Below are 15,403 nucleotides of genomic sequence, written 5' to 3'. Positions count from 1 at the left end.
CTTTTCGTGTAAGGTATGAATTTAACTTTACCACTATAAAGCATCACTTCACATCTCTTGTGGTTATTGCAGGACACATGTGCTCCACATAACATATTTAAATAATTCAAGACAGTTTGCTGTTGTACACTCATGTGCAATAAAAATGGACCAAGCCAAAAATGGCAAAATATTTAGTGATCTTTTAATGAGTCAGTTTTGTTCCACTCAAAATTAATGGCTTCAGACAGTTCATGAGTAGTTGAGAAATGTCTCCCATGTTTAATGTGAGACTAAATATTCACTATAGGGTTCAAATCTGGACTCTGACCAGGCCAAAACATGAGCCTGATGGACTTGTTCTCAAGCCATGTCTTGGTTGTCTTTGCAGTTTGGGCTGGAGAATTGTCTTGTAGAAAAATAACATCTGATTATTTCTCTTCAGATAACAACTTTTCATTTGTGGGAAGCAAGCCATTCTGCAATATTCTCCTATTCTCCAAAGCATTAAATGACTTTTCACAGTGAAGTAGTTCACCAATACCAGCAGCGTAAAAGGCTTCCCACACAATGACGCCCCTTCCTTCATGCTTCCCCCTTTTGAAAAAGAAGTTTATTCAAGTGTGCTATTAGTATACTTCTTTTAAACTAATAGTAGACTTTCATGAAAAGGAAACGACAGTGAAGCTTTGGGAGAGTTGATAGACTCGATCTATACTCTGTGTTTTGATCATTGTTCTGAATCCCATCCGGACGTAGCTAGTCTTTGACAAAAAATGCGATTTTCTCCTGCTTTTTGTTTAAAATGTTGCTTTTTTTTTTAACTTACCCACATTCAAGTGTTAATAAAAAAGGATGCACATACTAGAATAAAATGGAAAGAGTTAAAGTACAGTTAAAGGTATTTCAAGTATAAAAAATTAATACCTAAATAGGAACATATAGTGGTACTGTGTACAAACATGATATATAAATAGTAAACTAAGTATGATGTTATGTTCACTTAAAGAAAACTCACAAGTTTATACTTGCAGTATAAAACTACTAAACTAGTAATTTACTGAGAGATAAAGTGTACTTTCATAAACTAAAAAAACTTTTAAGTTCACTTATACAGATGCAGTAATATATAATTGAGAAATGTAGTTGTGAACTAGTTGTGCACTTAACTACTACTAAAGGTTTACTGTTAGTAAAAATGTAACACTTAAACATAACCATTTCTAAAAAGTGGGCCAATTTAGTCCCAAGCAGTATTGAAATAGTTCACTTACATGTTTACTACTAGTACATTGATATTAGTATACTTCAAGTTTAACATATAAAATATACTTGAACTACTTACTTAATAAAATAAACTTGAAGTAGCCTATACTGTATTCTTTTTTTATAAGGCTCACTGTGGTAGAGATGCTTTTATTATTTTATTTCTCAACAGATTTCTCCATTTTCAAAGACCCCGCTCTGGAGCATCACCATGCAACTCGTGTTTCAGTGTGATTCCTCACTTCACACACAACTTCCCATATTCTGTAGACATAGACAGTAATGGCTTTTTAGCGCATCTCCTCACATTTTGTTTTTTAATTTCCTGACCAATAATTTGTGGTTAAGATAAATAAAAACGTACTGTTTAGCGATTTTGGGCTTGACCCTTTCTTTTGTATACAGTATGTGTATATTATATTTTACAATATAAAATACATTTATTTTTATATTTTCTAGTAAAATAATAGTAATAGAAGAGTCCTGTGGTGAAATCCTGGGATCATCATGCTTATAATATTACACATTTAAATAAAAAAATTCAATATCACAATGTGACTTCTTTGTATCTGCTCTTGCAGGATATTAAATGTCAAAAAGCCTTCTCTTTTTGACCTTTTTGTTCCTCTGGTAAAAGACAATCTAAAATTTCAAGAGGACTCCTCCCTTGTGTCACTGTAAGTGACAGGTGAAAAGAGGCATAAGCCTATATCAGACATAAATAACTGCCTCAATTCACTTGGGAAACATGAAGGCTACTTTTCTATTTCTGCTTCAGTTGATTTGAACTGTTGGCAACACAACAACCTTTCTGTATTGTTTAAATGTATTTTATATATACAGTACACTGGCAAAATGAATGCGTCACGTTTAGTGTAAACATGCAGACTCCTATAACATGAGTCAAAAAGAGAATTGCATGCAGAGGGCATAACTAAGTTATTTTCCCATAAGTACTGAATCACAGCTCTCTTGGATAGATAAAACAGAAGAAAGCAGAACAATTATTTTGTTATACGTATAACTTTTGGACCTGTTTTACACTAATGGGTCAGAAAGGAAACCTGGCAAGCAGTTTATGATAAAAGGTGTGCATGAAATCATGATAATCTGGTCTCTAGAAATGTATTTTCTTCTAAGTAAATCTATGGGATTTTATCTGCTACCCTAAAACCGAAAAAGTCTGATTACTTAGAAAAGTACATCTCGCGTACATCATGGAAAAGTACATCATGACGGTAGCCTAGCCATTTACTTCCTTATGGAAAAAAGAGGCCTATTATGGAAGTCAGCATGCCATCAACTGTCTGGTTACCAGCATTCTTTAAAATATCTTTTGCGTTCAACAGAAGAAAGACATTAATACAGGTTTGGAACAACATGACGGTGAACAAGTGATGACAAAATTTTCATTTTTGGGGGAACTGTCCCTTTAACTATGGGATAATGATGTCAATTACCACCACAGTAGGCTATTGCAGGCTATTCTGGATCTGGCAAATGGGACAGTAATTGAGGTTAAAATAAATAATTAATTGTGTCCTTGAGGAAGACATTTGTACCAGAGAAAACTGCGTTAACATTATGTCAGGAGTCACATTTGAGGAAGTTAAATAAAAGCAGTTAAAAAGATTCCTTATGGATTACCACATTGGCTCGATAACTTCCTCTGACATCGGTTAGCACCATGGGTTAGCACAAGTTTACACGGTTGACCCATGGGTTGACCATAAATTCAAACGCGGGCGCTTTAACTAGTTTGCGTAACCACATCTAAGTCCCGCCTCCAGATCTGCAGCTATTGGCTCAAAGTCTACGTTAGGGGAGTTTTAATTGGATGCCTAAGATGCCATTTAAAAGGTCCGGAACTAAATGCAGCTGTAAACAACCGAAGCGTGCCCTTGTAGATACCATACAGTTGAGGTTTATATACATTTCAAGAGTACACGTTTTAGAATATATATATATTTTTGTGCTACAGTCATGCCGACTTCCCCCGTGAAGACACGGATTCCGCTGACAAGTTTTGGTCATCTTATAAGCGAAGTGAAGGTAACGTTAGACAAAAAAAAAGAATTCATTGTTCAACATATCGCAGCCATGCATGCTGTCATATAAAATAAATAAAATATAAAGTATAAATAAATATAAAGATATGAAACATAACCCTTTGTCCTTAATAAAAACATGAGAAAGTGTCTCTACCTTTATATCATCAAGAGTTGCTTACAAATAGGCCGCTACATGTAGGCTAATACACTATATACAGTATAATGAAAATGCCATATATTATGCTTATTCAGTACCATGGTATACATAAAAGTATGATATTACCACCTACCTATTAATGTTTTTTTTTGTTTTGTTTGATGTACAAAGTGAGAAGAGAACAGAAAAGCGTAGCCCGCGTGGGGATCTCTTTTTAAAAAAATGTTTTGGACATGGTGTCAAATCTTGATATTTTGTAGTGTGTATTTTTATTAACAGAGACAGCTCTTCGGGATTGAAGCACCATCCCCAACAGAACTGACTGGATGGAGGAAACATTTTAACAGCTACACAATACAAGGACGCAGAAATGTAAGATCATGTTTACTCATTACTGAAGAATTACAGACAGTATATGCCTTGTCAGTAAGAGCAAGTCAGATTGTTGATTGTTCAAAGACAACAGTAACATCAGTAACATCTCCTGCTCGCGTCACCACTTTCTAATTGTGTCATTTTTTTTCTCCCACTTATTCCCTTTTCCAGTTTGTTCTTGCCACATATGGTGTTCTTGCACTCACAGCTGCTGCCTACATGCTGAGACGCAGCAGCAGGAAGGAGGAACATGAAACAGCATCTGCCTCCTCATAAACTAAAATGGAAAGTTTGGGGGGTTAAAAATACAATAAAATATTTATGATCACTATATGCGTGGACTGTGGTTAATGAAGTTTGTTTCTCTACATGTCACCGGCCAGATGTTTTCTTTATCACACATACAGATTGTCGTTTTAAAGAATGATTAAAGTCGCAGTTGTTTTAACCCATTAGTCATTTGCCAGTAGAGTTCAGTGTAAGCTTATTGTCTTTAAGTTTAAGTACATTTCTTAGAAGCGCTTTGCTTTATCTGTTCTAAAGGCAAATTGGGTGGTTATTTTACAGCTGTTGATTTTAGGTTAGTGAAACTAGGAGTGCAGATGGGGGACGTTTTCCTGTAAAATGAAATGTTCAGAAATTATTTCAGAAATAACAGTGCTTTTGTAATATATCTTTTTTCTGCTTTTTGTTTCATTTCAGTTCATCATGGTCGGGCATCATTCTGAAAGTGAAGCTTCATTTAAATCCTATTTTAGCCTACAATATTATATTATTATGCCAATCAACTCATGACTGAAAAACTACCCCTTTCCTTTAACTATCCAAATTTCTGCCTTATGATTTTTTTTTAAAACTCTTTTAGACAGGGTATACTATACAATTTGCATCCAGTAATTTTCAAATAGTTACACATGATTGTGATAGAGTTAATGTGCTAAAGTGAAACTAAAATGAAAGCACACCTGAATAAGGGCTATTGGGGGGGGGGGGGTAACCAGCCGTACTAATTTCTCTGTAGGTGAATGTGCAGGTGCTGTGTACATCAGGCAGTTGATGTCAGTGGCATAAGAGTGATTTTTTTGGGGGGATTTTTTTTTACATTTGGGGCCTATTTCAAAGGAAAAACTGCTTCAAGTGGAAATTTATGTTTGGACTCATCTGCAGTACAGTGCAAGGTACCATTATAATTTTTAATTTGCAAACAAAACATGAAAAATATATAAATGAAAATATAATGATTAATGCTTAATTATGTTTTAAGCAAACATAATTGTTAAAGATTTAAATACTGGGAATGGATTTGGGAGTGTTTTCTGATGTTTCTGATGCCCTGAACCTAATGTATGATGAATTATTCCATGTATCTCTTAAATTCTGTCTTGCCTGTCAGGGATATATTTAACGGATGCTTTGAGAGATGATCTGATTAAAGAGTCAGAAGTAATCTTAAAGACATCTACAGAGTACAGCATCTATTTACAGTCAAAAAAAGTGTATGTATGTATCCATTTACCAGTGAATGCTGCTGTTTATTGTGCAATATTTGTCTGGCACATGAAAAAACAAATTGGACAGTTTAACATTGTTTACGTTTTACTTCACAATTAAATTAGTATTTATATTTTTCTGTTAGAGCAATGGTCTTAAAAAATCTAAATCTTAGTATAAGATGCTATTGACTTGCATATGCACTAAAGGATGATCGATGTTGTTTTAGTTTATTTAATTTCTGCAGAGTCTATGGAAAAATAACATTGCATTTTTCTTAAATGTGTGGCTCATATTTATCTGTCATATGTAATCCACGCTGTCTTTATGGTTACAGTCTTAAACAATAAAAGTAAGCCAGGGATAAAACATGATAGTTTTAACCCTTAACCTGCCAAAAGGCGATGTGAGTTGGAGAAGATCACGTGATTTAAAGTAAACCAGAGCGCCGAAGTGAAAGTGAAACAAAAGTGCACACTTAATTGCAGGCAAAATAAATAATTATCGAGTATAGACTCATTTCAGTCATTGATTATACTACAGTTGTTTGCTTATATCAGGCTTTTTATCTGCATTATCTGCTTAAATCGCCACGATCTTGGCCATTTTGAAGGCATTGAAAGAGAGTGCTGCCAAAATCCAACCGCATTCCTACATCTAGGCTTTCTCTTGGCACATTACCCACTGAGTGCAGAGAATGATGTAAATAAGATACGTTTGGATACATACATCCAAACAGTCCTAGGAAGAAACGTCTCATACCAGTCAATGATGTGCCACAGGCGAGACCGCCTTTTATATTTTATGTGCAAACTTTCGCTTTCGATATTCTTTTGTAATGGTCAGCCTAACAATCGCGTAACAACTAAAAATGTAGCATCGCAGGAAATCTTTACACAGTTCTGGAGAAGTCTGGGTTAGTCAACATCAAACTGCATTTGCGGTAAGTTGGCTAGTGGTTTTATATCCGAGACCGGACTGCATGGAGGTGTTTCTTTCACCTTTAATTTCACAGTGACGTTCTCCATGTATTAGACACCGTTTTGTGAAAACATTTTCAGTAGAAATGTAACTTAATGGTTATTCTGGAACACGTATGCCTACGTGACAGATAATCGAAAATGCGAAAAGTTTTGCCTGTTTTACTGGAGAAACGTTTACATTTCATTTCGAAGTTCTTTCCAGAAAACATATAGCCTACTTGTATTTCAGAGAAGACAGGGGGATTAACTTTTCCTCTGCTAACGGTTACTACAACCTACCGTTTGTCTATAAAGAGGCTATCAAGACATTCAAGGATTATGTAGCCGACCAAAGAAAACATAGAAAAGACTTATGATTTTTAAAATATGCTTAAAAAATTACATTTATTGATACAAATACATTTTTAAAAAATGTGTAAAAAGTTTGATGTGAATATTGTTTTGCTATTATATTAGGTAAGGGGAAATATAAATAAAGCAAAGTTTTCGAGAAATAGTTTAAAATCTAGCTATAGTTAGGCCTATTCTAAATGACATTGTTGTAGACTATTCATGTTGGTTTCATACATTTTTCTTAAAATGTTTGCAGCCTACCATTTTCTACTGGTTTTTCTACCATTTTCTACATTTTTACAAATGTGGTGTCACCAGTAACCATCAAGTAAAAAGTACCAAAATGCTTTCACTTTGGGTACAGTAACATAGTCATCGGTGTATAAAATAGGTTAATTACAAGGCTAATTAAAAAATTATATCAAAACGGTTTCTAAGGGTTACCCCATTTGACCTGAACAAAATGTGCCTTTAAAAAAAACTACTCAAAAAGTTATTTGACACACAGTCATGAGAGGTCTTTTCTGTTTTATGGTATTTTTTATCACAACAATCAATTGGCATCTAGTAGGCTATGTTGGTTACGCAGCGCTGACTTTGATTTGGCTCACAAAACAAAAGTATAGCCTATAAAGAAATATATTTTTAAAACAAAAATTCCTTTAGGCCTATATATATATTTTTTCGTCTCAAGCATCATAGTCAAATTATTTTTGGTTTCTGTTTCCAAGATTTTTACTTAACTACTGCTCGGCAGTCAAAAATGACAGTGAAAAAAAGTACTAGGCTATATTTCTAGGGTATTTTTATGGTACTAAATTATATTTATGTAATAATTATGATCCATTTATTACCTGTTAATAATTTTTTTTTAGCATAGACCTGAAAATTAAATTTTCCAACTTTTCCAACTGTAAATCTTGAATTCTTAAGTTTGGTTAGTTTTAAAAGAAGACTTGGCAGATTATTGTTTAAGTGATTTAAAAAAAAATAATATTCAAGTTTAAGTTTATTATTATGAAAAATGCATAAAATACTATTTTTAAATTTTATATGAAATATATATTTTTCAAAAAATGAATAAACAAGTTGTGTTCCAAATTTGAGGTTGATATCTCAAAATAGCTTTCAGTAAGATTTGGGCGCAAACGTTTCCACAAGATGAAATTCGCTTCCCATTAGTTTACAAGTGTGAATGTTTTTTTTCAGGACAATTTAAGCTATTCGAATCATGTCCATATTTTTTTTTTGTGTGTTCATATAGGACGTGCCAAATCTTTTCCCAAGTTTTGTACCATTTTGGTGAAGTAAAAAATTCTAAAAAAACGAAACGTAAAATTTCGAAAAGGGTTAAAGCCAATCTTTGGTTAAAGCTGAGCTTAAAATCCACTCTCACATGTATACTTACACACTTTCTTGCACACTCACAGACTTATCTTGAATGTGTCCGGACATGAGCTCTTCCCACTTCTTGATGTTTGAACTCTTTGTTCATTTGCGCAGGCTGCAGAATCATTCATCTATGCTTTGGGACCATGGAGGAATGGTATGAGTGGGCCCCGATTCAGAATGGTCCAGCATAATGACTCTGAACATACAGTTGCGCCACAGGGCCCACCCAAGCCGGCCGAGCCCCCTAAACCCTGTTCCGACCCCCCGACACACTTTCAGCCCTTTCGGGACCAGCAGGAATGTGACCTCATCACCCAGGCTGTGGATTACTTGAAACAAAGTGGATTTTACTGGGGTCCCATGGAAGCAGATGAAGCTCATGCACAACTGGCCAAACTCCCTCTGGGGATGTTCCTGATCCGGGACAGCATGCAGGCAAATGTTTTCTTCACTCTCAGCTATCGGGCTCCCGAGGGCCCGACCAGCGTGCGGGTGCTCCTAAAAGGAGGAGGATTCAGTTTAGCAGGGAGTAAACATACTTTCTCTTGCCTTTTCCAGCTGCTTGGATACTATATTGCGTCCCCAAAAAAGAGTCTGACTATGCCGTATCGTGGAGATGCGGCGCAGAGCCTACAAGAGCTGGCAAGAAGAGCTGTGGTCCAGAGTTATGGGAAAGATAGTATTCACCAGCTGCCTGTGAGCAAGAAACTTAAAGAATTTCTGTGGTTGTACCCTTTTAGTATATGAATGTGTGTTGTTTATTTGAAGTTGAAGTTACAGATGTTGCAGCTATTTTAACATAGCACCATTTATTTGATCATTTCATAGGATACTGTGCTCTTCATTGACCCAACTAGAACATGTATTTACTATTTATGTGTGTAGTGATCGTTTAGACTATTCTCTGGTAATAAAAGCACTACAAAATGTTTTATTTGACATATCAGCACAACTCCACCTTTGGCCTTCGATTGTTTTAAAACAATCACTCTGGTACTGGGTCAGTTTGTATTTGTGTTAAATTAACGATTTGACAACGTAGTTACTTTTAAATAGTATTGTTTGTCTTTAAATGTAAACCACTGACCATGGGCACTGGTGATGTCAATATCAGTATGAATATTTAAAGATTTTATATGGGTACATATATACAATATGTGGACTATATAATCTATAGTATGTCAATGTCATTCTGCTATGCAGAAAAATGCATTTCACCTAATGAAACTTAAAGGTTTTTTTTGTTTGTTTAGGATTGCGTTTTATTAATAAAGATAAATTATTTGAAGCGATTTACAGCTGTTTTTGCTCTCTCTCTCTCTCTCTCTCTCTCTCTCTCTCTCTCTCTCTCTCTCTCTCTCTCTCTCTCTCTCTCTCTCTCTCTCTCTCTCTCTCTCTCTCTCTCTCTCTCTCTCTCACTTTGGCTAGTTTCTTGTAACTTACTCAACCTAACCCCCATAAAAAGAATCAGGAACCTCTCGCATATTAACTTTACAGAAATGGCCCCATCTAGAGGGTTTTTCTTTTTATAACTACACATTTTTACTCTCTTTATCTCATAATTTTACAAGTTTACTAAATGATTTGTTTAAAAATAACATTATCCGATTTTATATATTAAATTCACCAATTACTGCATGTCATCATGTAAATGTGCTTGTAAGCTCGAGCAAAACTGTGTTCATGTTGTGTTTTTGTGTGTATGGCCACAGCAGAAGCGGTGGAGCAGATGTGGGATCATAGATTAAAACCACAAACCATACACAGCCATACACAGAAATCACATCCTCTTATACAAAAACAGGAAAACGGTATTCGTATGACAATTCCATGGCAGAATAAAACAGAAAGAGATATTTTGTTCCAGTGAAAGATCGTGTGCTTTATTATAGGACAGAAAACTGAAACAAAGACATCCATTGTGATTATACTGTACTGAATACCTCACATATAGGACGTTGATTTTTACAACACAGTCTCATGAAAGTAAACATGTCAGTCTTTGAATAATAATGACTGATTAATAATGTAATTTAAGCCACAAAATAAACGTCATTCCGTTAAATAAGTATAATGAACTACGCAAATGATTTCTAACGTATCCAGCATGTTTTATATTTACCGAAAAATCAAACATAGTTCACCCCTCAAGCACGTTATCACGTCTGTCAAAAACTTAGGCTGGCCGTTGGTTGGAGGAATAGCTATTAGAAATAAAAAACATCGATATAGCACACTCATGGGAATCAATTTTTTTTTAAAACAATTATTACCTTATGATCCATCGGTTTTCAAATCCACCTCGTTTGAATGACATCGTCGTCTGTCAAATAATAATGTGGACAATACACTACCGGATGTTTTGAATGTGAGGGTGCAGATGGCGGCCTGAGCGGCTTCAACATGCTGTCTGTCAGATAATAGGCTACATAACGCAAGTGAGTAAAATTTGTTCATCACTTGCTGAAATTGAATCGGAATGATCAGGGAACTGAGTGAAATACTTCACACTGCATGCTAAAGAGAATAAACAGTCCTATAGAAAAAAAACTTTGTCGGGTTAGTGAACATTAACGTGTTGGTTTTGACAGACATTATGCACGAACTATGCATTCTGATATTCCTGATTTGAATATTTTCAATAATTTTCTATTCTATTGACTAGTTATTTTTCATAATTTTGGTAATAGATTAACTGTTAAATGAGAGATCTTGAGATGAGTCCCTAGTCGTCCAATTTGACTCTCATATGCTGATGTAATATTATAAACTTGACAGGTGATTTTTGTAAAATAGTTTGATCACTATCTTCTCAGTTGTTTAAAAGATTAAGGCAATTATCAAAGTTTGATTAAATGTTGTTTAATTTTCCAATAAAACATTTTAACAGAATTGATTACATTTAATCACCCCCTTTCTGTCCCAAACCGATTCAACCCCTAGCCCTCCCCTATTGTTTTATTGCTGGTACAGGAAGCTAGGACAAAATATTCTCTCCTCCCTTAAAGACTATTAAGATTCATTTGGCATCCAACCATCAGCAGCCAGTCTTTCATCAGAAGCCAATTTACTGAGCAGCAACATTATACAAGGTTCAACCAGACATTTCAATGAGATTTACCATTGTGATGACTGGAAACGTCACAGGCCAAAGTATTCTTTTGCATGCCTTGGCATCAGCTCTAACTTTCAGGTTCATTCATCAGAAAGTCCTTCAACAAAACTTTCTTTGTGTTGTGTGTAATAGCTAAAAACAGAAAGACAGAAAGAGAGCAGGATAAATAGCTCTTGAATGCTTAAACTTCCTTATTGCATACACACACACTTCTTTTGTATCTCAAACATGACTGTCTACATAGTACATTCAAATTTCAACATATAAAAGTCAACATAAATATTCTACGCAACCAAATTTACTTCTTAACATTTTTCCAAGTGAAACAAAGATGTAGGGGTTGATTTCATCCATCGGAAATGGATTGTACCATGACAAGAGAGTGTGCACACATTAATGGAGTCAGGTGATTGAAGGGAAGAGAATAAAAAAGTGAAAGCAATTTGTGAAAAAGGAAGTAGTGTCAGAGGAGAAAAAAACAAAATCAACGAAGACAAACGAATACTGTGCAACAGTGAATCATGCATTTTTCTGTTGACATAATTTAGAGGGAAAAATAATAATTGTTGGCTTTATTCAGTAAAAAGTTGAATCCAGGTTTCAGTAATATATATATACAAATCTGTTGAGAAATATAATACCGGTAGATGCATCTCCACCGCAGTGAGTCATAGAGGAAGAGGTGTCTTTGTGTGGAGAGCCTTTTTAGCTGCTGGTATTGGTGAACTACTTCCCTGTGAAAAGTCATTTAATGCATTGGAGTACAGGAGAATATTGCTGAATGGCCTAGTTCCCATAAATGAACAATTTGTTATCTAATGAGGAATGATTATATGTTATTTTTCAACAAGACAATTCTCCATGCCCAAACTGCAAAGAAGACAACCAAAACATGGCTTGAGAACAAGCAAGCCCATCAGGTTCATGTTTTGGCCTGGTCAGAGTCCAGATTTGAACCCTATAGTGAATATTTGGTCTCACATTAAACTCAACTGGGAGACATTTTTCAAGGCTACTCATGAACTGTTCATCCTGTAAAAAGCTGTCTGCAAGTTGGGGAAGTGCTAAGTTACTTTATCTACAGTTTTTGTGCAATTCTCCCTAATTTCTTGACCAGTAATTTGTGATTAAAATGGTTGAGACCATTAAAAGACCACTACATATTTTGCCATGTTTGGCTTGGCTCGTTGTTATTGTTGTTGTTTTTTACCCGGGAGTGTGTGTGTGTGTTTGTGATATTTGTTTATATTGTGTAGAATGCCTCTGATATGTCCAATGAGAATCTTAGAATTGTGGATGTACATTGGCCACAAGGGGGCAGGCTTCCCTCTACACTGTTGATCTGTCAAGTTATCTGGTTCTAATTCCTAACTTATTAAGAAACATATTGTAAACAAAGTTTAAAGGCTAATGCATTGTTGCAGATGTTATACCCTCATGTTTAGCTATTATATTAATAGTACTGTTTTATTGCGCACATCATTCTTTATTACCTTGGGATCAGCTCAAGAAATCAAAGCACTAAAGTGCCAGCTTAGCCAAAAAAAACCCCAAAAAACCCTGATTCTGAGCACATAAAAACCTAGGAGCAGCGAACAAGAACAGCTCTCATATCGAATCAAAAACTGGGGAAAGGAAGAGATATGTTGCAGTATGACAGATTTTAGTGAAGATTTACCTGAACATGTGCAGTTCCAATTAGGAAGAGTTTGTACATCTTGACAAAAATCAAGTGTGAGTTTCTTTTAGTAACAGTTATAGTGTGTACCATATGTGAGATTGCATGCCTGATCACACCACATGTGCACATAGGCCCTTGACAGAAAAATCTTAGTTGTGATAAATAATAATCTGACAAATCGACTGTAAAAATGACAAAAATCCACCATAATAGGGTGTGTGTGTTTGTCTGTACACGTTTAATAAATGATCACTGTCTTACGTGGCTTCTTCAAACAAAAAAAGCAACTGTGGCACTTCATCAAACAACTCTACAGGACTGGTTCCACCAGAATACTGTGATTTCCCAGAAATCATAAAGCACCCTTTCCATGACGGAAATCAATCACCACCTATTCTTTTATTACGACTGAACGACAACTAGTTTGGATTCCTTTACCTAAATTATGGTCATTTAACCAGGCAGGTTAAAGCTACCAAGCCAACAGCAATTAAATGAAACGATAAACAGAATGTGCAAACACGCAAACACTTGGAATTAACTGGAATATTTTGTGGTACATTGCTAGCGTTTTCATATGACAAGCAGGATTGCTTTAGGCTGTGTGTTTCTGTTGGAGTGATTTTATCTTGTCAATGGTTGGAGAGACACCTCAGGGTTTTCCCAGAGTAGAGAATGTACGCCATGTCATTTGCATAAACATCACATAATATTTGTCTATATAAATAAACTTCCAGCTATATTTACAGACAAGGTGATTGACTCTAATATATTAAACATATCTGATCGGTCTTACCCAAACCTTGTCAAAGGGTTCGAACATATCTACGATTAACGTATCTTCAAAGAATGTGGGTAACCAAACAAACACAGGAACGAAAATACAACTAACCAAAACATGATCACATTTCTGATACCCATTGACTTCCATAGTATTTTTTTTTTTTTTTTTTTAAGTCAATGGGGACCAACAACTTTATGGTTACCAACATTCTACAAAATATTCTTAATACATCTTCTTTTGTTTTCAATAGAACAAAGTAACAGATTTGAACCAACTTGAGGGTGAGTAAATGATGACAGAATCTTAATTTTGGGTGAACATTTCCTGTAAATTGACATTGCGAAATATCAGTGGATCCGTGTGCTTGGTTTTCATGTACTTTGCTCTTGGACTTAAAAGTCTGTTTTTCCTATATTTTCTAGAAAGTCTCAATTAATCTTTCTAATTTTTGCTCGCTTCTGATAGATAATTTTCGAACAACTCGAAGAACATTCTAAGAGCATTTAGAACTGATAAAATGTATTATCTATGACAAAATCTTTTTTTTTCATGTAGGAGATTTCAACCCTGAGAATGTTTTGATTTGACCCAGATGAGTCATGTTGAGAACAAATCTGCATTCTTTAAAAACCAATAAGATGCCCCCTTTCAATAAGGTTACCTGATGCCCTCTGGTGGTTAGTACAGTATTATGGATGTACTTAATCTACTTGTGGGTTTGTTTCCCTCATGAGAGGTTCCTAAATCCATGATGGGAACCTAGATGCACTCAATAAACATTTTTCACTATTTAAATAAAAAAGTGGGCTGATTTTTTCGTTGTTGACTTCCTCGGTATTGATTACAAACAGATACAGAATTATTTTGTGTGTATTTTAACATGTTTATAAGTCTTCAGATCAATCAATCAGCAAGTTTCAATCTGTTAATTGTGAAAACAATTCAATTGAATTGGTTAAAAAGTATAATCATGGTTTAAATGTGACTGGAACAAGCAATATTTAGTTAGTTAAAATGTAAGAAATTGAAACAAATTGGATTTATTGATAAATATATAAACCTGGTTATTGTGTTGTGGAGCAAACTTTTGGTTTATTAGTATACTTTTCTATGACTGACAAATATGTATCACATTAAATTTAAATTCTATTAGTTTGTTACAACTGTGTAATGGGTTTATTTTATTCAAATGAATGTATTTTATACGCAATTAAAATGCATAAATCTTAAATATTAGGGGTACATTTTTGTTTCGAGTGTACAGTTGTCTTCCTACCTGAGTTACCTGTCCTACTTCCAACTGTTCTCCAGCCAAGTTATTCTTGCTGTTTTTCCCTGCCTTAGTATCTTTGCGTCATTCTGATTGGTGAATATATATAATATCATCTGCAAATATATATATATATTTTTTTCCTGTGTATTGTCTATCTCTACCCCATTCCTTCACTTTCTCTCTGTAGCATGTCAGTTTTGCTGCCATGGAGTCTATATGCAGATAATGATCTTAGTCATTGTCATGCAGAGAAAGAGAGAGAAGCACTGACCAGGTGAAAACAGTGTAAACTTCAATAGTGTAAAGAGACGGCACCATTATGTGGGTTTGACACTGTCACAGAAACGCTCTCCTCACTACCCACATCTTTTAAAAACAACTGACACTCTGCTAAGGTGTGCATGAATGTGGGATTGTTGACTGAAGGTGGCAGTTCTAGAGACATTTTTATTGACATTTAAGCAAAGGTGTATGAGCTAAATTGGGGAGTTTGAGAGCGTAAATACGGTTGTCAATCCCACCA

General features: G+C 35.0%; 2 protein-coding genes across 3 annotated transcripts; both read left to right on the top strand.

The window, feature by feature from the left end:
* Positions 1–3,092: 3,092 nt before the first annotated feature.
* On the top strand, positions 3,093–4,159 carry LOC130096902 (ATP synthase membrane subunit K, mitochondrial-like). The gene is made up of 3 exons (XM_056263592.1): positions 3,093–3,297; positions 3,733–3,825; positions 4,000–4,159. Exons 1-3 carry the CDS (start codon positions 3,229–3,231, stop codon positions 4,102–4,104), a joined length of 267 nt encoding a protein of 88 aa, XP_056119567.1. The 5' UTR covers positions 3,093–3,228; the 3' UTR covers positions 4,105–4,159.
* Positions 4,160–4,925: 766 nt separating this feature from the next.
* socs1b (suppressor of cytokine signaling 1b) lies at positions 4,926–9,319 on the top strand. Of its 2 annotated transcripts, none has more exons than XM_056263544.1 (2): positions 4,926–5,006; positions 8,139–9,319. In XM_056263544.1, the coding sequence occupies exon 2, from the start codon at positions 8,184–8,186 to the stop codon at positions 8,772–8,774; it is 591 nt and encodes a 196-aa protein (XP_056119519.1). In that variant the 5' UTR covers positions 4,926–5,006; positions 8,139–8,183; the 3' UTR covers positions 8,775–9,319. The 2 variants fall into 2 exon arrangements, with proteins under 2 accessions (XP_056119519.1, XP_056119518.1); XM_056263543.1 differs by lacking the exon at positions 4,926–5,006 and adding an exon at positions 6,135–6,262.
* The last annotated feature ends 6,084 nt before the right edge of the window (positions 9,320–15,403 follow it).

The sequence above is a fragment of the Rhinichthys klamathensis genome, unplaced genomic scaffold (assembly GCF_029890125.1).
Source record: "Rhinichthys klamathensis goyatoka isolate OS25496 unplaced genomic scaffold, OSU_Roscu_1.1 h1tg000208l_1, whole genome shotgun sequence".
Taxonomy (NCBI): domain Eukaryota; kingdom Metazoa; phylum Chordata; class Actinopteri; order Cypriniformes; family Leuciscidae; genus Rhinichthys; species Rhinichthys klamathensis.
Note: the sequence above shows the minus strand (reverse complement) of the source record. Positions and strands in the feature narration are given on the sequence as shown.

Coding starts and splice junctions, on each gene's coding strand:
- LOC130096902 (XM_056263592.1), top strand. CDS start 3,229: ATGCCGACTTCCCCCGTGAAGACACGGATTCCGCTGACAAGTTTTGGT. Junction 3,298..3,732: donor ATCTTATAAGCGAAGTGAAG/GTAACGTTAGAC, acceptor TTTTATTAACAG/AGACAGCTCTTCGGGATTGA. Junction 3,826..3,999: donor CAATACAAGGACGCAGAAAT/GTAAGATCATGT, acceptor TCCCTTTTCCAG/TTTGTTCTTGCCACATATGG.
- socs1b (XM_056263544.1), top strand. CDS start 8,184: ATGAGTGGGCCCCGATTCAGAATGGTCCAGCATAATGACTCTGAACAT.